This window comes from Hylobates moloch, unplaced genomic scaffold (genome assembly GCF_009828535.3).
Source record: "Hylobates moloch isolate HMO894 unplaced genomic scaffold, HMol_V3 SCAFFOLD_10, whole genome shotgun sequence".
In the NCBI taxonomy this organism is placed as follows: domain Eukaryota; kingdom Metazoa; phylum Chordata; class Mammalia; order Primates; family Hylobatidae; genus Hylobates; species Hylobates moloch.
In genome coordinates, this window is record NW_026652285.1 from 61,810,362 (window position 1) to 61,836,483 (window position 26,122).

Below are 26,122 nucleotides of genomic sequence, written 5' to 3' on the forward strand. Positions count from 1 at the left end.
AACGCCCACACTCTGGTAGTCCAGTTTTTTCCCGTGGTGTCATTTAACTCATGGCTCAAGCTCTTCCATTTCCTGTAAACTTGCAGTAAACTCTAGAGGCTTTGCAATTGATTCAATTGAAGCATCTTTGGCAAGCACACAGCAACAATGATGTTGTGTATTTCTTTTGCATCACATAATGCCAGGTTGAGCCAGTATTAGTGACACTGAGTTTGATCTTCCTTTAAGGTACAGCCAGATGTCTCCATAAAAAAATGGAAAATGGAAAACCTTTTTCTTTTTTTTCCAATTAGCACCAGTTCGCCTGCACATTTCCACCTAAGGGTTTGACACCCACCAGTGCACACTGCGCGATTTAATTATTTCATTAAGGGTTACAGAATGGGGATTTCCTCATTCTCCCATTTCTACGTTTATGAGCTGGCATTCTTCTGTTAAACTGCTTTCACTTGTGCACCAGGATGCAGAGAAGGAGACTTATTCAACAGAATTGTAGGGAGGGCCGTTTCTCTCAAGAGAAGTGGTGAGGGAAGATGGTCTCTACAGGGGCATGGAGAGCTCCTTGTCAGTCTAGAGTCTGAGCTTTAAGGCCCAGGAAGAGGGCAGCAGATGGGGGTGGGGCAGTGGGTGAGTGAGAGGCCCATGTGTGGGGAGACCCACTGAGGACAGGGATCTTTAGGGAAACGGAGCCTCACTGAAAGAGGAATTTCAGTGATGCCATGGGTCAGATCCTGGGTCTCTCTTAGGGAAACCTGCCATAAAGCATGAGAGCCACATTGATCCTCAGGGCTTCTGGGCTCCGATTCCGGAGACTAGTTTTGGAGGCATCACCACGCCTCAAGGTTGCTCTATTATATCAGGGTAACTGACTTTCTCTAGGAACGGAGACTTGGGTGCCCGTTAAAACAACCCTCAGCCAGTACCCTAGCAGTAAATTTTTCATCATGGGAAGCACCTAATTGAACAGATGTGTTGATGAACCTACTGACCACTTTGGTAGACACAGTGGCCACAGCCTGCTGTATTGTTATCCTGGCTGTGACCAATGCCAAAGGAGCATGTTTCCTTCTTTTCTTGACTTGATGCTGTAGGAGTCCAACAAAGGGAAGCACATTCGGGCCCACATGAAACTTGGGACAGAAGTGGCTTCTCAGAAGCGTGCACCGGGCACTTTGAACAAGTTGGAAGGCTACAGTGCCGGGAGACCACAGTAGCACAGGCAAAGTGGCTTAGGCGAAAATGCTGGGAAGTCCCCCAGCTCCCGGGGGCCAGAGACTCTAGGGCGGGCAGCCTCAGCAAGCAGTCACTTGCCTCCTTCAGCTCAATTGCCGAGGGCTTGCGTTTCTCAGGAGGGAACAGGAGTGCCTCCGACTTCCACTCTTGGTGCCCTTCACCGCTCAAACTGCACCCCAAATAAGCATAGGCACCCTGCTCCAAGGGAAGGATGCGCTGGGCTGATCCTCTGGAGGCAAGAGGGGAAAAGACAGAAAGTAACGAGCGGCCTTTGCACAAAGAATCCTCAACTCTCTGCAGCGGCCCCAGCGGCCCCAATCCTGCCAGCCCAGGAATGTACAGTCGGATAACAGGCCTCTCCTCGCTTTTTCGTCTTCTTCCTCCCGCTTCTCCCCTCTCTCCTTTTCCTCCTCCTCCTTTTTCTTTATTTTTCTCCTTTCTCCCCGAGCTTCTACTGTTGTTTCTGTGTTCGCTCGATCATGGCCTTTGGCATTGATTGAAAATTTGGCAGTTCCTTCTCTCGGAATTCTTCTGTTTGAAGCCTTCATATGGATTTATTATTATTATTATTATTATTGCCACACAAAAGGGGCAAATCCGCGTGAGGAAGGGGGTCGCATGGGGTTCGGCTGAGATCCGCCGGCTGCGGGTCTAGGAGGGGCGCTGCTCTGTGCGGGAGTGGGCTCTGGTGCACCAGCAGAGGCTGGGGGAGAGTGCTGCCCCCGCCTGGAGCCCAAGCCTCTGCGTGCCTGGGGGTAGAGCTCGGAGAGGGACCAGGCAGGCGCCGGAGGGGAACAGCGCCGAGAAGGAAGAAGCCCAAACAAAAACGCTGTCCGGCGCCAGGCGCCCACTTACAAGCCCAAGCCGGTGCTCGGCCAGTTACAAAAGGAAATGGTCAGGATTGGGACAACGATAATGATAGTATTAATCCTCTTAAGAATCGGCCCAAACAAACCCTCGCTGTCAGCGCGGCAGGCGCCCGCCCAAGCCCAGACCTCGGTCCTGGTTCCGAGCCTGTTCCCGCTGGGTCTCTGGGCGCCCGAGTTCGGCACCTGGAGCTCGCCCCATGAGAACAGGGTCTGGAGGCCGGCCTGGGGACAGGGGCCGAAGGGCGAGCCGGACCCTAGGGGATTGGTGGGGTCGGGGAGAAGGGGTCCAGGCGAGGGGCGGGCGGGGCGCCCGGAGACCAGGCGGCTTGAGCGGTAGGTGGGGAGCTGGAGGAGTACCGGGTTCGCGGGCTGGGGACGGGGAGCCGGGGGGAGAGGGGCGGGAGTCGGGGGCGGCGAGGGGAGGGGCGGAGCGCGGGTCCCGCCCCGGCGGGCCGCTGGAAAGTTTAGTCTCTGACTCGCTCGGGCAGAGGCCGAGGAAGCCGGTTCCGGAGACAGGGAACAGGGACTCAGGGACCCGAAGGCGGCGGCAGGACGCGACCGAGCAGGACCCCAGGCCCGGGAACGACGTCGCGAGCCCGGAGACTGCCGGGCCTCCCAGCCCAGCTGGCATTCGAGCGCAGGACCGGGCGCCCCGGCACCGCCGCGCGCCACCCGCCAGGATGCCGGTGGCCCCAGCGCCCTCAGCCGACGGAGGTGAGCGGCGGGCCCGGGCGGGGCTCGCGGACGCAGAACCAGGGTGGGGGGCTGGGGGCCGAAGGACCCACCTTTCCAACAAAATTCCCACTGATCCCGGGCGCGACGGGGACCTGGGCGCGCCACGGCGGCCGGAGCGCTCCACATCAGCACCCCTCCCCCAGAGCCGCTGCAGGAACGCGGAGGAGGCCTTTTCCACCGCACCCGGAGCGTTTACAACGGGCTGGAGGTGAATACCTGGGTGAAAGTGGAGAGGCTGTTCGTGGAGAAGTTCCATCAGTCGTTTTCCTTGGACAATTAAAAAGTTAGGCTCCCGCAGTGCCAGGGCCTGGGGACGCTGGACGTGGGAGAGGGTTGTGGTCGTTAGCCTGGGAAAATCATTCTTTTAAACAATATTCGCCGGAAAATTAGTTTTTTCCTAACATTTCTCAAACAAGGCAATTAGGGCCGTCAGAATCGGTGCTGGAAGACGAAGTCCCCACAGTGCAATAATGAGGTTCCCACGGAAAATCAGTACGTTGTGTTCATAACTGAGATAACAGCTAGAGAAGGGGCTTTGTGCTTTTTGAGTCTCCCAATAGTCTCTCTCTCTCTCTCTCTTCCTCTGACTTTCTGGGCTTTGGACACTCCCAATGGCATATTTCTTTGTGATGTTTTTATATTTGGATATAAGAAAGTAACTTCTTGTTGGATTTTTTAAGGGAACACACTTCGTTTTGACCCTTCCAATAAGGAAAGGGGAGCTACAGGAATAGAGAGCTCTTTAGAAGGTTACTTTTAAATGGAGGCCCACCCTATACATGGTACCCACTCCCACTTGGACCTCTGAGACCTCCAGAATTAGGCATCATTCTAGAATCTGGACATTAGAAGTCACAGACTTTGTATATAACCACATATTCATAATTTATCTTTTCAATGTTTTTTATTCATAGACGAAAATCTTGCAGGCATGGTTAAGAAAAATATAATTCCTAGAAAGTACAAGGGAAGGATTATGTTCTGCAGATATATGACTAACAAGGATAGCTGGCCATGCCCAGGGCTGGTGTTGGTTGAGGAGGTGGTGATGGTGTGGGGTGTGTGTGTGTGTGTGTGCTTGAGGAGCTGTGGAAGTGTTCATATCTGTAAAGTATTATTTCTTGGATGCAGACCTTAATGGTAGATTGAATAACTTTGTTGCCATAGAAGAAGAACCACACATCAAGCTTTTTTCATTAGCAAACCAGTAAGCACTCACTTTGGGCCTCTGAAGTCACTCCCATCACCTAACACCAGAGATACAAACTGAAGCTAACCGTTAAGAGCCTCCCCCTAAGATTTAGAGAGAATGGTTTCTCAACCAGTTTTCATCTTTGAAAATGCCATTTTCCTCTTTATCATTGTGATTTTTATTCAAATGCATGAGTCTCTGATTTTCTACCATATGCAAAGGGTAGAGACTACAGTTTCCTATAGAAGAAACTTTACATAGTGGCCGAAGGATCTTATTTCTCAAAATTCAGGAACTGGGTTTCCTCTTTCTGGAAATTATGACACTAACTTGATTTCATGGTATCTCTTTCATCTTCCTCAATACCTGTGCTGTATGTATATTTTTATTACCAAAAAAGAGAATTTGAGCATGCCACAATCTTGAAAAATCTGAGGTTGCCCTGCTGTAGAACCCTTTAACTGCCAGGACTTTGTACTGTTTCCCAAGTGTTACCAGAGCCAGGCCGCCAGCCTTATGCAGTCTGTTTACCTTAGCTGGAACCAGGGTGCTGTGCTGTGGGTTCTATGAACCTTTCTGTTTCTTCATATTTGGCTTCGTAATTCCTTTCTTATCAGTTTTGGAGGCATTTCCTATTATTCCTCTGCCATATGTTTTCTGCCAAATTAATTGACTGAAGATTTTCCTTAAGCTTTTGGAGATATATAATGTTTGAGGAAAAAGAATAGACTGAGTGGAATCGTATCTAGTTTCAGTTAATAACACGTTTCAGTTGATGTTACTGTTATAGCTACTGGGCATAAAGTCTCCTTCCCTTTTTTGAATCCTATTTTTGAGGAATTGAAGCTGTGTCTGTAAGAGACAATAGGCCAGTTGGGTTAAATCAGTGACGAGATTGTCCAGTGCAGATTGGTGCCCAGTGAGTGGATCTTCACTGCTCACAGGCCGGGCTGGGGTCAGCTCACACAGCGGGGTGAGGGTCTGCTCCTCAAGCAGTGGATGGTGCTCTTCGGCCTTGCAGATGCCGCTGCATTTTCCCGGCTTCGAAATTTTCCAGATATTTCAGTGCCCCCAGAATGACATGCTAACATTCTGCTGGCATGGGAGCATGAGGCAGTTTGTCTCTAAAACATGCCAGAGAATCTCTTGTCACCACCTAGGCAAAGAACCAGTGGCAAGGTGGCAGCCTCCCAAAGAGCTCATCCCTAATGTGACATTCTGGAATCAGATGGCACGGACACCAGCCCAGCCCAGCCCCTTCCAAGCTCTGTGACCAAAGACAAGTGACAGCCCCCCTCCCCCAGCCTCGGTCTCCTCCTGTGTACATTCAGAAGGCAGATGCTGCCATGGGGCCATGTGTGCTATGTCCGTGGTACAAGGTGGCACACATGCTGAGTCACCAGGTGAGACTGCTGCTTCGGAAAGGGATAGGAAGGATCTCAGGTAGCCTTCGTGGGCAGGATGCCTCTTATTTGAATGTGCCTTTAGCCACCTCACAGAGCCTATTTCCACATCCCTGTGGATTCATCCCTGTGGAAATCTTGAGAGTCATTTATCCTGTGCCGTCATGAAGCAGCAGCAGAATGAAGAAGGTTTAAAAAGACTCATGGACAGGCCAAGGGGTCAAACACCTCCTGGCTCAGACGCACTTGCCTTCTCACGTGCAAGTCTGGGAGCTCAGGATGGTGTTCACGGAGGCAGATGCTCGGGGCCGGGGCCTGAGTTTCCTGGGGCACAGCCTCCATATCTGGGGTTCCCTGGACTATGCCCTGATAGCTCATAATGTCCCAGCCTTATTTGTGTTGGAGAAGGACTTGGGGAAAAGCCACCGGGAAGCAGTAAGTCTAAACAGGGAAGTGCACTGACTTGCATGCTTTGAAGAAGAGAAGGGAGAAAAGATACAAAGCCCTCACCTGGTTTGTCTGTAACAGTTGTTATTTCTCAGGGGAGCTGCATTAATGGGCCAAGCGTGTGCAGCCGGGTGTGTGAAGCATGCATTTTGCAATGGACTATCTCCAAAAGCAGAGCGAGGTCACCCAAGAAATCTAGAGCAAGGGAAAATACTCATTAGCAAAGGAATTTTGCTGGAGCCTTGTAACGGCCGACTCATTATTTCCTTTCCAAGTTATTTTGAATGAAATTTTAAAAAAATCTTGCTTTCCAAGAAATTTTGCTTGTTGGCATATGTTTGGTGTTTTAATTCAGTTTGGAGGATGAACTAGTTAATTTCCCTGGGAGTACATGCCTATTAAAAATATAGCATCCTGCGTCTGACCAAGATGTTATCTTACTATCTTATTGTGCCTATCTTTTATGCGGAGAGAGGAAGGGGGGTGTTGGGAAGGAGACCAGACTGTGGAAATATTTTCTTTATTTTTTCTCTTTTTCTTCCTTTTATAGTTTGTGTATTTTTCAACTTGACATGGGTAGAGAAAGCGAGGCGCTAGGATAGAAAGCACGTCTGGGATCCATCCGGCCTCCTCCCTCTGGCTCACCCTCCTCCCAGCAATGTTTCTACTTGGAAATCAGGGGAAGGGAGGCCCCTCTGACCTTGGCAGGGTCTAACTTGGGGTCATCCACTGCATACTCATCTTCCAGAAGGCGTCTTATTCCTTCTCGACAAAAACAAATGTGTTGGTATTAAAATGCTTTGAGGTAGGCTGGATGATCCCAGCTTAGTGAGGATGACATGAAAACCCTTAGCTAATGGGGTCTTTATTGAGTAGAACTCAGGTAAGTTCAGATGTGAGCAGTGTCTCTCAGGAAACATGGAAGACTGAAGATGCAGACAATCAAATACTTAAGTCTCTTGAAGAGCTGGGTGGTGGGCGGGGTCTGCCCAGGTGGTCAGGGAGATGTGTTAGTGTAGCACTTGGAAGAAGGTGGAACGACCAGGCAAGGATGTGCCATGGAGGTGGGCAGTGGGAGCAGCCCAGCGTCAGCGTCTGTATTGGTTAGAAGACCACCACTAATGAGGAGGAGCGTCTCTACCCTGCAGCTGTCTGTACTCCTGTGTCTTCTGTAATGTGCCGAGCTTTCTGAGCATATACAAAACTAGTCTGCAAAGAGCCATCTGTCTCAGCATCTGGCTTTATTTCTAAGCGTTCAGGTGGAATTTAAGCCACGATCAAATTTACAATGTCACTGCCAGCTCTGGACACTTACTTTTGGGATAAAGCAAAGAGTGAAGACTAATACTGCATCAGTCTTGCCCTGTGTTACGGGCCACCCCTTCTCCCCACACCAGTTTTGCAAGATGGGCTGGCTGGGGTCTGGGAAACCCAGTGCCTCCGAGTCATGGTTAAAGCCCATCTCAGACATCAACACACCGCTCACAAATCAACGTTGGCCCTGCGGAAACATGGACGTGTGTTCGCCAAGAGAACATCCTCAATCAATCCCAGCAGTGCTCCTTGATGATAATCAACACATGGGCCACGGAAGAAATTACCCCATGTCCATAAACAAGACACTACCCACACCATGAGAGCAAGAATATTCAGCATGCAGGTGCATCTATGTGCATGACTCTACAGGCATCATGGGGAGAGGAAAGCAATGGACACAATTGTATCCTGCAGGGTTTCGTTCATATGAAGGTCAGAAGCAGGCTAAACTCACCTAGGGGAGAGTCCTATCCCAGGTAGTCGTCATGCTTGGGGACAGGTGGTGACTAGGAGGGGCACAAGGAAGGCTGCAGGGTCTGGCCCGTCTTGTTGCTGGCCTGGGTGCTGGTCTCACTGATCTCTGTGTGATGGGGCAGGTCAGCCTCCCAGGCCTGCTGGTGCCTGCAGTGCCCAGCACTCCTGCCGTGCCTGGCAGTGTTAGTACGAATCCGCCGGAGTGGCTGACTCCCCTCTTGCCCTGAGTAGGGCTTGCTGACTCCAGGAGCCTCAGGCTGGGGTGGGCTTTGAGCTTTCTTCTAGCAAACTTGAGGTCTGTGGCTGGTACCCCTCAGGGGCGGAGGGGAACTCTTGTCCATGAGATGCTTTTAACCGTGTGCAATAATGTGTAGACGCATCCAAAATCAATCTGGCCTTTAGCCCAGCACTTAACTCTTGGGAGGAGGCCTGCTTTGTAAATGTTGATAATCCAGAGAAAAAGAGCTTTGAGATTCCAAAGACAGCCAGATATCTTCCACTTATGCAAAATGCAGAGAATCAGATTTAACAAAAGATGTTCTCGACAAATATGCTTCTTGAGGGATGAATACTTAATTATAAGGGAAATGATAAATCAAACATTAGTGGGAAAATATGTTTGCCCTCAAGATTCATGATTTTGATGGGTCTCTGGCAAATCTTATACTGCGTTTATTGGGGTTATTTTATTGCTGGTTATTAGTTTTTAATTGTTTGCTTGTTTTCTGCTCCGCTCAATTTGGTATAAGCCGTAGGTCTATTCACCCTCTTCTCTCCATTCCCGGGAGCACGTCCAGATCTGGCTGTTGGATGCATGGCAAAAGCAAAGGTGTGGAGAAGGTTCAGAGGAGACAGGACATGTATAAAATGGTAGGGTCAGGTTGTCATGGGGGAAACTGAGGCACAGGAGGCAAGCTGAGTTAGTACAAGAACAGTCTGAATTATAACAACATGCCAGTGTTACCTAAAAGGATGAGGAACATGGAGCTGTACTTGAATCCCTACCTGAGCTGGGGAAAAAGGGCCTCAGGAATCACTGACATTGGAACCAAGGTTTGTCTGCAGCTTGTCGGTTTCTGGGACAGAAACCCAACATACTGGAGTGGGTATCCCAGTGATCTGTAGGAAGGATAAACCAGGACACTGTGGTGTCATGGACAGCTGGCTGTCTGCCAGGTGACGGCCCCTCTCGTTGCAGTGTGAGCCGGGCAGGTCATCTGTTTGGCAGCATGGTGAGGGCTCTGGCCCCAGTTGCTATGGGAGGGAGGATGCTGGCACAGGGCACTGCTCACAGACTGCCTTTGCTCCATGCCTTTTCCATGAGCATGAGTGGCTGTTCATGTGGGAAACGGCAGAGCCCTCGCAGCCCCCATCAGCCCTGTGCAGTGGTACTGGAGGTGGCGGGAGACAGCCTGAGGGCCCAGGTTGTCCTCATACCCGGCTTCATGCCAGGGTGCATGCCGGGCACAGCACATGTGTCCCTGAGAGGCCCTGATCAGGGGTGGAAACCCAGCAAAGTGAAAATCAGAAATAGTGATTCTCCAGTCCCTGTTCACAGATAAAGAAAGAAAGAAATAATAAGCAATACTAGGCCTGGTGTGGTAGTTCACACCTGTAATCCCAGCACTTTGGGAGGCCAAGGCAGGCAGATCACTTGAGGTCAGGAGTTTAAGACCAGCCTGGCCAACATGGTGAAACCCCGTCTCTACTAAAAATACAAATATTAGCCGGGCATGGTGGCGGGCACCTGTAGTCCCAGCTACTCAGGAGGCTGAGGCAGGAGAATCGCTTGAACCCGGGAGGCGGAGGGTGTGGTGAGCCGGGATCGCGCCACTGCACTCCAGCCTGGGTGACAGAATGAGACTCCATCCCCAAAACAAAACAAAACAAAACAAAAAACAAACAAACAAAAACAACTAAAGGGACAGTATCTTTTTAGCACCCATCAGTGTACAGGATGCTGGGGAGGGTACTGTGAAATTACCCATGGTGAAAGTCCCTGTGTTAATGGATAAGCTCAATGCTCAGAAAATGCTGCTGACTATGGTATTGCCCCATTTAAAGAGACAGTTTGCAGTACTTTTTCAGAAGTGGCATGCAGCCTCAGAGAAAAGTCACCAGGGGCTGGGATGATTCCAGAAAATGTTATAGAGCAAGTGGAATTTGACTTGAGGCTTGAAGGATGGGCAAGATTTAAATAAAAATCAGAAACGGTAGAGAGGGAGGGGCTGGGGGGAAGGCTGCCCACTGGACTGTCCTGTTCGCCTCCAGAAGAACCTACAGGCAAGATGTGGTCTCTTCTCAGGTGAATGGGGAGCCAAGTAGGGCTGGCATGGGTGAGCCACAGCTCGAGGAGGCAGGCCCAGGGCCCTGTGCTGCCTGTCATGGCTCATGAGTGATGGGAGAGATCTGGGCAGGCAACCCCCTCTCGTCCTGCATCATCAGCCTGGACTTGGAACTTGGCTGCTTTTTCTTTCTGCAGTTAGCAGAGGGCCTTGGCCAACATATAAGCCTTTCTGCCAGCACTTGGCATTCCAGCTGACCTCGACCCAAGGCCTCTGTGACTTCAGGAGGCGGCAGCTGGGAAGGGTCAGGGCAGTTCCGGGCAGAGCACAGACGTCAGCTCGGACATCCCACCCCCCGCCAATCCCCCACCCCCGGGGTTTCCAGAACAACCAACACCACCAAGCTCTAGGACACTGGAAAAAAAGTCTTTGCAAAGAAGCAAGGGGCCGTCTAAGAAAATCCAGGCCCCCCAAATTGATGTAGGGAGAGGAGGGCTTTGACAGCATTCACCACTCCGGAGGGTCATAAGGATAAGGATACAGAAACCATTTGGAGCCACCTCTGCTTCTCAGCCCCACCCAGGCAAGCCCTGGATCTTCAAGGGACTGATTTGTACCTGGGAATAAACTCATGGGTGGATGAGATTCAGAGTCTATCAACTCTAAAATGCAGAGCCCCTAGTATTGGTGAGTAGTTCATGCGTCTCTGAAGCAAATTTAGGGCTGTGGTTCAAACATTGTAAAAGTTAAAAAAAATTCACTGGATACACACAGTGGGCTCTTTTAAATTAACCTCATTTGAACTTAATTAGATATTTAAATACTCAAATAATAAATGATGGCTGGGCGCGGTATCTCATGCCTGTAATCCCAGCACTTTGGGAGGCTGAGGCAGGCTGATCACTTGAGGTCAGGAGTTCGAGCCCAGCCTGACCAACATGGTGAAACCCCGTCTCTACTAAAAATACAAAAATTAGCCAGGCATGGTGGTGGGTGCCTGTAATCCCAGCTACTTGGGAGGCTGAGGCAGCAGAATCACTTGAACCCGGGAGGCAGAGGTTGCAGTGAGCCGAGATCGCGCCACTGCATTCCAGCCTGGGTGACAGAGCAACACTTCATCTCAAAAAAAAAAAAATTTTTTTTAATAAAAATAAAACATAAAATAAAATAAATGAGTCCACTGAAAGCAGTTTCTACCTTGATAGTTGGGTGTGTGGCATCATCGACATCACAGAAGGCTGATCGATATTACCAGGTGTGGCTGAGTGCAAGTGTTTGAGGTACGGTGGGGAAAGAGTTTGGAATTCAGAACCCATCGCGGCCTTCGCTCACCACTTTCCCTCTCTCACAGTGCTCTCAAATGTGCCACTTCTGTTGGCTCACATGCACCCATGCTCTATTTGATATTCAGGGCTCTGAATTTCAAGCCAGACTCAGTCAGTGTGATGGTCGCTGCTTTCCTGTCCTTCCTTTATCCTCTGTAGACTTGGGTCCCGTTTTTGCAGGTTGATGTTCCTTCTTTGCTGGGCTCCGGACTCGCTGCTCACGAGTGCGGTGTCTGCATGGGCACTGCCCAGACATGCACTGTTGGTCCCTCGATGGCCGCATGGTCAGGACTCAGGGCTCTCTGCCAGGCCGACCTACAGCCCATTCAGACCTGATTTCTGGGCCTGGATCCAGGGGACGCCATCTGGGAAGTGCGGGAGCTTCCCACGATGTCACTGTGAAACTCACCAGGGAGGTCTTAGAAATTGAGCCGGCATCATTCAGATTCCATCCTGCTTTTTGGTCCTGAGAAAATCCTGCTTTTCCCTGAGTAACTGGGATAATGGGTCACCAGCTCCCATGCCCTAGATGAGGACTAGTTAGCATTTTCTAGTGCCTGGAGATTTCCAGATGGAAGCTGTACTTGGGTCTGTGTATCTTTGTTACAGGATTCAATAATTCATGCACTGAATTTCCCTTCCCGGCAACTCTAGACACCAAATCGCTTCCCATGGTCTCCCCCAATCACTTAGGAATTTAGCCTGTGTCTAAAGACCCTCTCTGCAGCCTGACGTGGCTAGCCATCCCAGTGCTTCCACGTTTTTCATGCCTTTCTCCAACAGCGTTGCCGTGGCCCCGTAGGCGGCGATCGTTTTATCAATGGTCGCTCCCTCTTTTTATCTGTTGGCAGGAGCACTTTTTCAACGCCCTCGCGGGAGTCTGGCCTGCACGCCTTGCTGAATGAAGCCAGAACCTCAGCCCCGCTTCCCTTTGAAATGAATGTTCCTCGGGCGCCCTCTCGTGGATTTTGGAGCTGATCGTCTGTGAATGCCAAGTGATGGCTACTGCCCTCCCGCCGCGTCTCCAGCCTGCGCGGGGGAACGAGACCCTGCGGGAGCATTACCAGTACGTGGGGAAGCTGGCGGACAGGCTGAAGGAGGCCTCTGAGGGCAACACGCTCACCACCGTGCTCTTCTTGGTCATCTGCAGCTTCATCGTCTTGGAGAACCTGATGGTTTTGATCGCCATCTGGAAAAACAATAAATTTCACAACCGCATGTACTTTTTCATTGGCAACCTGGCTCTCTGCGACCTGCTGGCCGGCATCGCTTACAAGGTCAACATTCTGATGTCTGGCAAGAAGACGTTCAGCCTGTCTCCCACGGTCTGGTTCCTCAGGGAGGGCAGTATGTTCGTGGCCCTCGGGGCGTCCACCTGCAGCTTACTGGCCATCGCCATCGAGCGGCACTTGACGATGATCAAAATGAGGCCTTACGACGCCAACAAGAAGCACCGCGTCTTCCTCCTGATCGGGATGTGCTGGCTCATTGCCTTCACGCTGGGCGCCCTGCCCATTCTGGGCTGGAACTGCCTGCACAATCTCCCTGACTGCTCTACCATCCTGCCCCTCTACTCCAAGAAGTACATCGCCTTCTGCATCAGCATCTTCACGGCCATCCTGGTGACCATCGTGATCCTCTACGCACGCATCTACTTCCTGGTGAAGTCCAGTAGCCGTAAGGTGGCCAACCACAACAACTCGGAGCGGTCCATGGCACTGCTGCGGACCGTGGTGATTGTGGTGAGCGTGTTCATCGCCTGCTGGTCCCCACTCTTCATCCTCTTCCTCATTGATGTGGCCTGCAGGGTGCAGGCGTGCCCCGTCCTCTTCAAGGCTCAGTGGTTCATCGTGTTGGCTGTGCTCAACTCGGCCATGAACCCGGTCATCTACACGCTGGCCAGCAAGGAGATGCGGCGGGCCTTCTTCCGTCTGGTCTGCAACTGCCTGGTCAGGGGACGGGGGACCCACACCTCACCCATCCAGCCTGCGCTCGACCCAAGTAGAAGTAAATCAAGCAGCAGCAACAATAGCAGCCACTCTCCAAAGGTCAAGGAAGACCTGCCCCACACAGCCCCCTCATCCTGCATCATGGACAAGAACGCAGCACTTCAGAATGGGATCTTCTGCAACTGATCGTCTCCATGCGCCCTGCTCTGCGGCTGTGTTCTTATTTATTGCATGCATCGCTTCCACAAGGGCCCCTCGAGAGCTGTGACTCAGGAGAGCTACCTTACTTTGACCAACAGCCTGCCCAGTGTGGATGTCTCTTACAGAGGGGGCCCAAGGAATCACCACCCCGTTTCAGTGTAAACAACGTGCCTTGTCCACTTTGGGCTCCAGAGTCTTTCAGATGTACAAAGCTGCTGACATCATCCGCTGCCTTCTGCTGCATCCTAGACACCCTCCCTTTTGTTCACAGAGAGGGAAGGTCGTGGGCCACACAATGCTGTGTGATTCTCCATGTGCCTCTGAATGGTGTTTTGATGATTTTACACTACATTTCCTGTGCATAGAATGGATGCTTGTATATTCATACATCTCTATGTTACACAGAATTTGTGTTGCAGGTGTTTGCCATGTGGTACCTACATAGAATCTCCATACAACACACAGTTAGGTAACAGGTTATACAAGTGGGTTCAGACTGAACCCCCAGTACAAGGACATTGTTTTGAACTAGGTGGACATGCCATCCCTGGTCTCCTTAGACTGACATGAATCTAATGTTAACCAAGTTCTTAAAGTTCAAATTCCCCAAAAAGGGCTGGTCCAAGGCTGGCTCCAGATGGGTGGGTCTGACCCACACCAGCTGGCTGGTTTCATTCATGTGAAGCCCTGTGTCCTTTCAGTCATTTGTCCCTGCGTAATTTTAATCATATTCCAAAGCCAAATTTTGTGATGGTTTTCAGGTTTCTGCAAATCACAGAAAAGCCAGCCAAGATCACCCAGGAGCTTGTACCCCCAGATGGGCCAAAGAAAGAGCCTATGAGGGAGAAGCAGAAGTGGACGGCTGGCCTGGCTCACCTTCCCACGCCAATGGGGCAGGGGTCTGCTTCAGGAAACAGAAGGTGTCCAGGAAATGAGCAGAGATTCACAAGACAGCACTTTGATTCTATGTTGAGTTTGTTTCTATATTAGAAAAGCACCAAGTCAGTAATCCCCCGTGGCATCACAGCTAAGTAGCTGTGGCCACCAGCAGCTTCACAGCGTCCTGAAAGCTGGCACTGATCGTGACTGTCAGTGAAAGAAATTTAATTGTCAGGTTAGAAAATGTGATCTGGCGGTTTATGCATTCTTCAGAGTAATGTAATAATACCTACGTGATGCTATAATTTTACTTTTCAACATAAGTTGAACCCGTAGCAGTCTGTTTACCTTGTAAAGGGATTACTTAGAAGACATTTTTGTACGTGCTCTTCCCCAAGGATTGTACATGTTATACAAATAGATGGAAAGAAAAGCGAACACGTTTGTCGAACTATCATAAGCACACAGTTGCTGTGTTGCGTTCTCTTTAAAAACAAGGACAAAACCAACCAGCGTTCAAAGGAACCTCCCATCAGAGTCCCCTAAAGTATTTTAGGTTCAGTGAGCATTTGCTTGAATAAAACCTAAAAGAGTAGTCTTAACACATTAATAACTTTTTCTAAGAGAAATTGATTCCTGTCATCCGATGCAAGTTGCTCTTATAAAGAGACATTTTCGTGGGTTCAGGGTAACTCATCTCCATGGGCTGACCAAAGACTTTTCTAATTTTTGTTACTGATGAGATGAAACCTATTTGTAAGGAGATCTTCCCCAGGAGCATTTCTGTTGCCTTCTTGACATCAATGAAAAGTAGCGTATTCTGTTATGAAATAGCATGAGAAAACCCAGGGCATTTCTAGGACAGTAAAACATTAAAGTACTGGATTAAGAAAACAACAACAGGCCGGGCGCAGTGGCTCATGCCTGTAATCCCAGCACTTTGGGAGGCTGAGGCGGGTGGATCACCTGAGGTCAGGAGTTTGTGACCAGCCTGGCCAACATGGTGAAATCCCGTCTCTACTAAAAATACAAAAATTAGCTGGATGCGGTAGCGCGTGCCTTTAGTCCCAGCTACTTGAGAGGCTGAGGCTGGAGAATTGCTCAAACCCGGGAGGTGGAGATTGCAGTGAGCCGAGATCGCACCACTGCACTCCAGCCTGGGCGACAGAGAGACCCTCTGTCTCAAAAAATAATAATAATAAATAAATAAAACAACAACAAAATGCATCAGAGAGCCAAAACATTCAGTATTGCATTTTCACATAGGTAATGAAATGACTTTGGAACTTTATCTGTGTTATAGTTATGAGTTGCTTTGGGAGCGTTGGAGCTCTCTGTAGCTATTGTTCATAACACTTTGCTCCATAACCCTGATGTCCCCAATATCTAAGTATCTCAGCCTTCATCCATTAACTCTACTAGGGAGCCCACAGCCACCATTTCCACTAGGAGGTATCAGTGTTTGTGGTATGACATAAGGCTCCCTTGAAATAACAAGACTTTTGAGCAATCTGAATTAAAAATACATCAAAAAAGTAATAGTGCTCATTTGCTAAATGCAAAAAATAATCACCTTTGATACCAATGTGCACCAATATGCCTAACTAGCTAGCCAGCTGGAGATAATTTAGCAGCGAATGTTTCAAAGCCCTAACCTTGAAGTTTGGAAACAGGTGGTCTTCTGTGCTGCAGAGAAACTATGCATTAGGTCTCTTTTCAGTCAGAAACCTTTACTATTTCCAATGTATGTTTGTTAAAAAATAATAATAATAAAACCAAAAGCCTTTGTGGAAACCCACTCTTGGAAGTCCGTGTGATGGGACTGTTTTATTGTTTTCACCTGGCTCCCTCCCCACTGCAGGGGTGCGCACTGTTGTTGCAGGCTTGCTACCCACCTGTTTCTCAGCATTTCAGGAATTAAACCACATTTAGAACCCCAAAGAACCTTTCCCCTTTCTTCTTACCCACTATCATAAGTGGTATTTTAATGAAGCTTCGGTGCCTTGGGTGCTATTTACACCAATTTTGGTAGGTCATACTATTTTGAAAATGGTCTTTTGATAGGGAGAAATTTGTAAGACCCATGGCAATAAAAGCGCAGCTCAAAGACATGGGACCCCTTGTCCTGCCCCATTTGCTGTTGTTTATGCAGCAGGAGAGAATAGGTCAGAGCCAACCCTTGCACACTAGCTTTCTCCCATAGAAACGGTCCATTTTAGCCTCTGTCCTGCTTGCTATGTAAAGAGGAGGCCAGTGCTTGGCGTAACTGTTCTGGTAGCGATGCTTGTTACAACTCATGATGAAATGCCCCAACACAAGTGAGGACACAGCTGCCCACCCCGGTGCTAGAAGGTAAGGTGAGTCCTCTAGGAGTACATCTGCCAGGATGCATTTTCATTCCGCAGCCTTGATGAATGGGACGAGGCTTTGTTGTGACTGTTTTTTAAGCAGTCTTCCAGGGAATCACTGACAATACCTACTTCTTAGAGAAAAGTTTCAAGCTCCCCTCCTCTCTTTTGTGAGGCAATACAAAATCCATCATCCAAATGAAAGATACTTTTCACAACAGCCTTTATTGCCTGCAGACTTACATGGATAGTCCTTTAAACAATTAACTGTTTAGAAAATGGTTGTTTCTCTCAACCTTTGAGCCAGTTATTCCACGCTGGTAAGACCCTTTCACAGAAATGTAACAAATTGCATTTTATAGAAAACATCTAATTAAATCACCAGTTTCATGCTTTTAAATTGTATCTACAAGTGCAAAACCGCAACACCCAAATGTTTTTAGTATCTAAGTCAGATATCCAAAGGTTAGCTACATAATCAGAAATGCGCACACCACTGTTCTGATAATAAAGGCACATTTTCCAATAACCAATTATAACAAGAAGTGCAGCATTACCTAAATTGGGTGTGTCATCTTCCCCTCCTGGGTCACAGGATGACACCTGGGGATGCGATGCTGTGCCTGCACTTGGCGATCCCAGGAGCACAGAAATGCACCAGACAGATCATGAAGGGCTCATGCTTGGAAACCACACCATTTCCTGACAGAGTGAAGGAATCCCTGTGGATTCATTGAAAGGGAGGAGGGAATTTAAGCTAATTCTCTTCACCTGCTGTGTTGTCAAATCTCCAAAACATTGACCAGATAACTTAGGTGTTTTTCATTTGTCATAGAACAAAGATTAGAGAACTTGAAATTCGTTTTGCATTTCCACTCCTCAGGGATGTCGGAAAAGCCAATTCTGTTCCAGCACAAAGTAGAAAGTGGTGAATTGGCAATACGCCAAGACATAGACTGTTACAGTAATTCTTTTTGTTTCACAAAAGTTAATGGAAACAAAACAACTTTCAAATAATATTCATTTGTCAGTGTGTATAATTTGCCATCCAAATGCTTTTTAAAAAGTTATTATCTTATTATTACACATTAAATTTACATGGAGTTGTCTCCTAATCCTGGTATTTTAACAACAAATGTTTAATTCTAAATACAAAGAAACGTTCACATACTTAATTTTACAATATTCTGGAACAAGTTATATTCAAAAGTCAAATAAACAGAGAACATTCCACTTGCAACCAACACATAGTTGTTAACAAAATTAACCCCATTAATATTTAAAGATGGATTTATCCATTAATGCCTGTTTTAATTGTCACTTGATTTTGGTGGTTAGAAACTTTGGTTATGGTAAAAATGATCACATGAGTGGGAATTCATTACCTCAAAGCTCAGGACCACAGCTCCCCATGTGCATGTTTTTCTGTCTGCAGTATTTCAAGGTGAGACAACAAAATAGACACCTAAAATTGTATGAGATTTTATTCCTGGTGCTTTTTCAGTGAGAACCGTTTTTCCAGCCCTAGGGAAGGAGCCTGTGTGGTTTTGGCCTGAAGGATTAATCAATTCAGAGCATCTGTGACAGCCAGGAGGAGGAAAGAAGGGAGGCTGGGATCACCTCCCGCCCCTTCTAGCATCTCTACTGAGAGTGACAACTCCAGGCTGTCCCCCCGCATCCTGAGCCTTCCATGCTCTCCTCCATGCCACTAACACTCAGTATCTGACGCCTGCAGTGCGAAGCCTCCAGAGTCCCCAGACTGACCTGGGCACTCCACCCTTGCTGGTTCTAGTTTACGTGGACACACGGGTACCTTAAGCCTTGTCACACTCCAACACCTTTGTGTGTGTGTGTCTTTATTTCTTTCTAGGTTATAAACTCAGGCAGAGACCTCATACATTCACTTCTCTATCCCACGATCCCAGGACAGGGCCAGCCACATATTAACTAATGCACAAATGAGGCCAAGAAGCTGGCTAGAAATCCCAAGAAACTGTGCCAGGTATATGCAGCCGCACCTGGGAATACACGAAAGCATGACATCACGAGCACAGCCTCCTCCACCACACCTTCCCTTTCTCCTCCTTCCCCGCTGGCCTCAGACAGCTATGCATGGCTGCATGAAGGAAGATCTAAATCTAGACTTGTTTTATCCTCCCCTTCCCTTCTTCTCACCTTTATTCTGCCTCCACCTTCTTTCTTTGTCTTCCCTTGCTGGCTTCTCTGTCATTTCCCACAGTGGGTTCCCCCACCCCTGTGGTCCTCGTGTCCTGTTCTTGTTCCCTTTGTGCTGGATCCCACATCCTACAGCATCCAGGACCATCTTCCGTGGCTGATGCCACAGCCTGCCAATTCCCAAATTCTTCACATTTGTTTGATTTCCTACTTAGCTGAAAAACCAAAGCCCAGGGAGGAGTCCCAAGGAGCACAACACAGAGCCAATCTGCGTGTGTACAGAGATGCAGATCCGTTTTTAATCAATGTAAGTATATGCGTATATGTATATACATATGCAATTCACATTCACAAGTCCTGGTATAAAGTTGCAATTTTTCTGGCTGCTATAAAATGTGCCAGTTTTAAAACTGTGCATTTGTTGCTTGCAAACTTATAAATATGTATAAACCCCATTATAAATAAATTGTGGCTGGCAGATGGCATTTAAGCTGCCAGCAATGGTTGCATGGAGTTATAAATGCTTATTAATTCTCCACTTTTAAATTCACAGCACGGACCCCGGGATCTGTGACACAAAGTGTTATGAAAACATAATTATAAATTAGAGGGGGGAAAGCCATCAATAAGAGACAGGTAAGGGCTAGAAACTCTCACTAGTGAGTGGTTCTCAAAGACTTCAGAGCAGCTGCACCAGCATCACCTCAAGATTTTTTGAAATGCAAATTCTTGGGCCCCACTCCAGACCTAGGGAGTCAGGAACTTGGTGGGGCCAGGGGGGTGGGAGGGCCTGCAATCTTTGTCTGAACCAGCTCGCAGGGTGGTTCTGATCCCTGCCTTCCACTCCAAGTCTTCTTGTCATGAACGCCTGTCTCTCGTCCCAGGGACATCCCCGGCTTAGGAAGTATGCTCAGGTGTGTGCACGACCAGTCACAAATTGTTTCCAGAAACAGCCTTTCATAAGTGATAGACTTGGTGCATAAATACCCCAGCTGTCTCCCCACCTTGCTGGTTGAACTCTGGGGTGTCATCTCTGTCTCTCGGGGTTCCCCAGTGGGATTCGGCTCCAGTTGTGCACATGATGGTAACTTACTTGATAATGCACGCCTTCCTCGTCAGCTTCCTTCTCTCCCTACTCCTGGGATCTTCACTCAAATAAACTACATGCCCTCAAGTCCTCCCTCAGGGTCTCCTTCTGGAGGAACCCCAACTAAGAGGAAATAGAAACACTGCCTCTCCCATCTGAATGACTCAGGCTTTTATGCATTCTGAGATGGAACACAGATGTAGAACCCCTGGAGGGAAGCACTGCTTGCCATTTCCATGGGGCAGGGGGCGAGCTTTACGTGCAGGCCCAGGACTGTGAGTCCTGTGCTCTTTCCTAAGTTGATCCCCAGCCCCTTGCACGGCTCCAGTTTCCTCTTCTGAAAAGCGGGACCCCTGCTGGGCTGTCTTACCAAGGTCCCTTCCCTGTGATGCTGTGTGGAGCTGACAGTTCTAGGTTGGCACTATGTCCAGGAGTGGGTTTGTCCTCTTCATCTTTCTTAGAGCCAGCTTTGAAAGTTCCATGGGAGAACCTGAGTATTACCCTGAAACCCACTGCAAGGTCTGTCTGAGTCCTGCAATGACCTCTTTGCAATCTTTCCACAATCCTCCCACTCACTCCCAATCCTACTGTCACCGTCCACAGAAAGGGATTTATGGACAGCAGGCAAAGTTGGGCCAGCGAGAGAGAACCAATGGGCACGTTGGGAATGCAAAATTTTAGAAAATCATTGCGCTTTATATGTTTCATATATTTGTCAATCCCCAGCACTCCCTCAAGCTGGTAACACGTATAGCCCTGCAGTGTAGAGCACGCCAAGGCTCAGAGAAATCCAGCAACCCGCCTGAGTCCATGCCGTTCTGGGTGTGCCAGGGTGGAGGCTGGATGGAGGTATCTACTCGTGGCCCGCATTGCCTCTGCCCCGGATAGGCCTATAGTCTGAGGCTTCTGCCCGGCTCAGCCTAACAGAAAAGAAATGTGTGACTGCCTTCAGGTGGCAGCCAGTTTGGAGGAAATGAGGACCCAGATGTCCATCTTCAAGCATTGCTTATAGAAAGAAGCTACCCAAGTGTCGGATGCTACTGTAAAGGAAAGCTTTATTTCAGGAGCTGGGGGCCACCTTCAGAATCCCAGCACCAGGCATGGAGGTTGGGCTGGACACACATGTCCACTGTTCCCCTGGCGCATGAGCCCTTTAGGGTCCACCCTTCCCTGGGCCTGTCCTTCCTTTTAAGTTAGGCCTTTACCTACATACACAGCTTGTCATTTCCTGTCTGTATTAGAAATTACCCACGACCTCCTCCACCTCCAGGAGGCCCTAAAGAAGGCCATATATGGCCCAATCAGGCCTTTGTCCATTATCCCAACATTAGAGATGGCCTGACAAAATAGCCGCTCGCTCATCAAGGCTGAGCGATGCCCAGTCTTTGGGCACTTCAAATATAAAAAGCAGCAACAGTGGTGTCTTAAGCACAGGATTTAAGATTGAATCATTTGACTGCGGTGTTTTTCACCTCCCCACCCGATTCTCCAGTGAGCTACTCAGAGGCAGCCTTGGAGGTCAAGAATCAAAGCTGATTTAAACCACAATGAGCACCCCCACGAGAGGCCCAGCCGGCCTCCGCGGGACAGAGATGTCATTTGAAGCACAGCTGATTCATTTGTGGGGTTAGGGGAGGTGGGTAGGGGTCTCTAGGGCCACTCGGTAAGGGCAGAGGGGCCGTTTTAGGACTGCTGGCCCCCACCTTGTACTCCCAGAAGACATAGGTTTGGGGTTAAGTGTTGGGAGTGCCCATTGGAGGGGCAGCAGGGCCCAGGTGCACTCTGCAGGGCCAGGGTGGCCCAGCACAGCAGCAGCGACTGTGCCCTGGAAGCCTGAGGCCCTGGAACGCAAGGCACAGTGCCGTTCCCGCTGCGTTCATTGTTCAGCTTCCCTGCCCTGCCCAGGCAGAGATGTGGCCTGAGAAAGCGTGGGGAAGAGGGGACCAGGCTAGACAGGGAGGAGGCTCCATTGCTTTTGCCTTGGAATCCTGAGCTCAAAACACAGGCTGGCACACAGCAGGGCTCAGGAAACGCTGAGTGAGCAGAAGAGCTCTGCAGCCAGATGACAACATGGCCTCCAGCAAGGTGCGGCACCAGCCCCAGCCTCGGTTTCCCCATGTGTCTGTGAGGCTCACAGGAATGGCCCAGCACACGGTGCTGGAGGGAAGAGTTGGGATAACTAATGTGTGCTGTAACCCACTTTACAAATGGGAGGGAACAAACATTAGAAAATCGCTGCCATCTGCTAAGTCTGAAGCCTGCTCACTTCACTGGCACTATTCTAGTGTAACCAATATATAATCTGAGTTTAAAAATGTATATTTTGAATTAATATTAAAAAGAAAAAATTTGACTCCAATACTTTGAATTTTCTAAATTGATTCTCATGCAAAAAATATTACATATATTTTCTATCACCATCGAACCAGACACTGACTTCACAGCAAGAGCTACTAAAGCTGCAGATTACCATTCAAGTCCCCCCAAGAGAAAAATAAAGTAAATCAAATGTTACAGCATTCACAGCTCCTAACTTGCGTTTCCTACTTTGCTATTGTCCCTGAATGTTATAATAGCATTTTGACCTTTCACAAGTGGGGAATGCACGAATGTTGAAAGAAGGTCATTTCGCACATTTTTCTATGTGGTGCACATTCACGCGCAGGTGGGTCAGAGCCGTGTGTGTCTCTCCAGGGCTCCCAGCCTCCCAGAGGACAGATGTGCAGGGCAGCTCTCAGAGCACCCAAGTCTATGCTGTCTTGGGGCAGGAGCCTGATGCAGCTGCTGCCAGCATCCCCGTGCAGCCGTCTGCTTCTGGATCACTAAGCAGAGTATCCACATGATGCCTGAAGCCAAAACCATTCCAGGAAACAGCAGCACAGTCTATGTTAGTGTCAGACTCTCCAGAGTTTCAATCCACTGCAGAACATTCTAGAACACTGACTTCACTGTCATCTCAAATTCATTGTACCTCCAAAGGCAAAGACTCCCTAGAAGGCCATGCATGAAGGCTGGGGCCTGCCCTGACTCATCCTCACTGGTTAGCTCTAACCTGTCCTTCCATCTGGCCACACGCACACCCCACGGCAGAAATGGAGCTCATACTATTGGCATTAGAACTTAGCAGTATTATTATCTGCCAGATTTTTCAGTATCCTCATAACTCTCCTTACAGGATCAGATTTATCACTATCCAACTCTAAGTGTGTTTAGTGTGTTTTTCTATTCTGCTGACCCGTACCCTACAGGGTGCTGTACCCTGTGGGGTCTCACCAGAATGAGAGCCACGCTGCCAACAAGCAAATGGATCCATCTATTCTTTAAAGGGTATCTGTGAAAATCACAGGGCAGTCTTAGCCCAGATAGTATTTGAAAGGTATAAACATTGCCAGCTTTCTAACACCAAATGACTCCTCAGGAAATGACAGTATTTTACCTGGAAGAAAGGGAGTCAAGACAAAGAGTGGGGGCAGGCACATGCTCTTCCCTGCAGCGACTGAGAAACCTTGTTGTTGGGACAGCAGGCCTTTCCCCCATCCCTCATGCCAGAGGCAGAACCTCAAATGGATTCCAGTGACTCCTGGGCTTCTGGCACATGCAGCCCCAGGAGCCTCAATGCCTGAGTCTTCGGGACTGAGCTCTGGAATGGGTGCCTGCTCTTGCTGTCACACAGGCTTCTCCCCTATTGTATAAGGCGGGAGGGGGACTTTACTAGCAACTACCACAAGCAGCCTGTAGTCAACCACTGACTAGAGGGAGACACAAACCAGGAATTTGCTCCGACCACCCTTCTACAAATACCCATTTTAGCATTAGATACACGAGAACAGGGAAGCACTTGTCAATCAACATCTTGGTTGGTGAAGCTTATTTTGTGCCATTTTGGCATGAGATGAATTCCCAAGTACTCCTCGCACAACTGGGATCAAGGGTGGCAGGGTCCTGTGCTCAGAAGGACACAGAGGAGCTGGAGTGCCACCTGTTCTTTAGTGAAGCTGCAGCGAGTCGTGTGGTGCTGGACACCCCAGGCACGTGGAGTGCAGTGCAGGGAGCACAGGAGGTGTCCCAGGGAGGCCAAGGGAGGATGCCCGCTCCCACCAGCAAGCACAGCCATGCCTCAGAACCAGTACCTCATAGCTTTCAGTGCAGGGCTAGGCATGCTCTGAGCAGCATGCCTTGCGATTCCCTCACAATTCTGTGTTTCTATTCCACTCCAATTGTGCTTATTAGGTAAAACTGCAGGCTACACCTTCCTAGTGGCATTTCCCAGTGGGATGGGTCAGTTGAATTAAATTTTTGCCTGGACAACTACAGTCAAAACTTATTTTTTTTTTTTTTTTCAGTAAAAACATACAGCACAGAACATTAGTCTTACATCTTTCTTAGTCTTAAAAAATATAAATATAGAGGGATAATTTGTATAGGATGTATAGGTATGTACACCTTTAATATGCATATGGGAAATTCAGAACCAAGTTTATGAAACTTGACCTTAAAGGAAGCCTTCCTTTTGAAGCTTTTGAAGAAGGCTCTGAGCCACAAGCAGCTGTCCCAGTTCCTGCAGCCCCGATTCTAGTTCACTCCAGGTCCTCCTGACCTGGTGCGCAGTGCTGGGAGCAGCGCTGGCTGGGTCACTGCTTCCTCTCCACTGGCTGCTGGAGGCACAGCTCACTCCCTGCAGAGACGATGGGCAGGCTGCTCTCTAGGTGGTGGTTGACGAGGTGGCTGATACTGTCAAAGACTCTGTCCTTCGTCCGGATCTATGAATGAAGCAAAGGAAAGGTTAAGCACATCTCACAGGCAGCAAAAAGAGAACATGCTTTGCTCAGAATCAGCCAGACCATTTGAACTGGCCCAGAAGGAAAGGAGGAAGGGACAAGGGGCTTCCCCCACTTTAGAATTGCTGTCAGCAAAGACCCTGGTCACTAGCAACGGCCAATCCATTTCACTGGTTGGGCTCACCTCCAAACTACCTGAAGACCTTTCAGTAACCATAAGCCCAGGCCCCTGGGACTGAGCTCTAGAATGTCCCAGCCCACTGTCCTATAGGCATGGCCTCCCCCACCTTCACCAACCAAGGCCACCTCACCTGTCTCTCCTGCTCCCTCCCTGGCCCTCTCAGGATAGCCCTGAACTGGGCTCTGCAGGCTCCCATGACCCTCCCACTTATAGGCCTTTGCATGGCCATTTCCCAGCCCAGAATGATTGTCTTCCACCTGAGCCTGGCCCCACCTCAATGCCAGCACCTCCAGGCAGCCTTCCTTCCTCTCCAGGTATCCTGGGCACCCGCCAGGGGCAAGCCTCACGGTTCCCAGAGGAGCTCCTGTTGCCCCTGCAGTCCCTCACTGGAGAGTGAGCCAGGCTGGGTCAGAGGTACAGGGTCTGTGTTCCTGGGCTTTGAATTCTACAGCCTGCCCATAAACTTTTAATGCCATGTTAGGGGAGAGGAGGTTGAACACTCTGCCCTGTTTGCTGGCCTGCACTGTGGTCCCTGGGGTACATCAGCTGCCTCCACTCTGAGCTGGCACATTCACAGATATCGCTCACACTTGAAAAAGGTGGTGTGGGGCCTGTCAGGAGCAATCTTTCGAGGAGTTCTGGACACAGTCTCCTGGGACTTGCATGTTTGAGAAGTGAGAGACGGGGGCAGAAAGCAGCCACCTGGCTAGGTGCATTCACCTTCACAGGCCACCCTCGCGGCTATGCTCGAGGGTCAGCTGAATTCCCTGGCTTCACTCTCCAGCCTTAGCAGGGGTCTCCTCTCCATCAGTGTGTGCAAATGAGTTTCCAGGAGCCCATCCTTTCATGGGACACCAAGCTCTCCTAGCCCTACTGCAGGGACTCCTGAGGCAGTGTTCATTCTCCTGTTTCCCCCAATATTCTCTTTTCCCCAAATTCTCATTGTGACTCCTGCTTCCACTAATGTGGCCACTCTCGCCAGCCCCCCCCTCCATCAACCTACCAAAGAAACATCAGCCTCTGGACTTTCAACCCCCATCCTGCTGCCATCCCAAATCTATACTTCAGGTGTGCATATTGGAAATCCCCACCCAAGGTGCTCTGAGAAGCTCATACCATCTGCTCATGGCTCTACCAATTAGCACCTGAAGGAACAGAAAAATTTTGAAATTAGAATGTTTTCCCCCTGCAGGAACCCTCTCCACCCATCTCTGTAAGCACCAGAGGGAGAAGAGCTCTCTGGA

At 49.2% G+C, this 26,122-nt stretch overlaps 3 protein-coding genes across 4 annotated transcripts in view; 2 read left to right on the plus strand and 1 right to left on the minus strand.

Moving 5' to 3' along the window:
* The first annotated feature begins 2,755 nt into the window (after positions 1-2,755).
* S1PR3 (sphingosine-1-phosphate receptor 3) lies at positions 2,756-16,101 on the plus strand. The gene is made up of 2 exons (XM_032164474.2): positions 2,756-2,816; positions 12,132-16,101. The coding sequence occupies exon 2, from the start codon at positions 12,279-12,281 to the stop codon at positions 13,413-13,415; it is 1,137 nt and encodes a 378-aa protein (XP_032020365.1). The 5' UTR covers positions 2,756-2,816; positions 12,132-12,278; the 3' UTR covers positions 13,416-16,101.
* Positions 16,102-16,863: 762 nt separating this feature from the next.
* SHC3 (SHC adaptor protein 3) overlaps positions 16,864-26,122 on the minus strand; it is a 172,717-nt gene continuing 163,458 nt past the window's right edge. The window contains exon 12 of one of the 2 annotated variants that reach the window (XM_032164473.2): positions 16,864-24,679. In XM_032164473.2, the coding sequence (XP_032020364.1) occupies positions 24,551-24,679 (129 nt within the window). In that variant the 3' untranslated portion in view covers positions 16,864-24,550. The remainder of the gene's footprint in view (positions 24,680-26,122) is intronic. The other variant, XM_032164472.2, reaches the window with a different exon arrangement.
* LOC131384353 (uncharacterized) lies at positions 18,616-19,271 on the plus strand. The gene is given in 2 exon segments (XM_058444928.1): positions 18,616-18,907; positions 18,910-19,271. Coding segments are annotated over 2 exon segments (654 nt in total).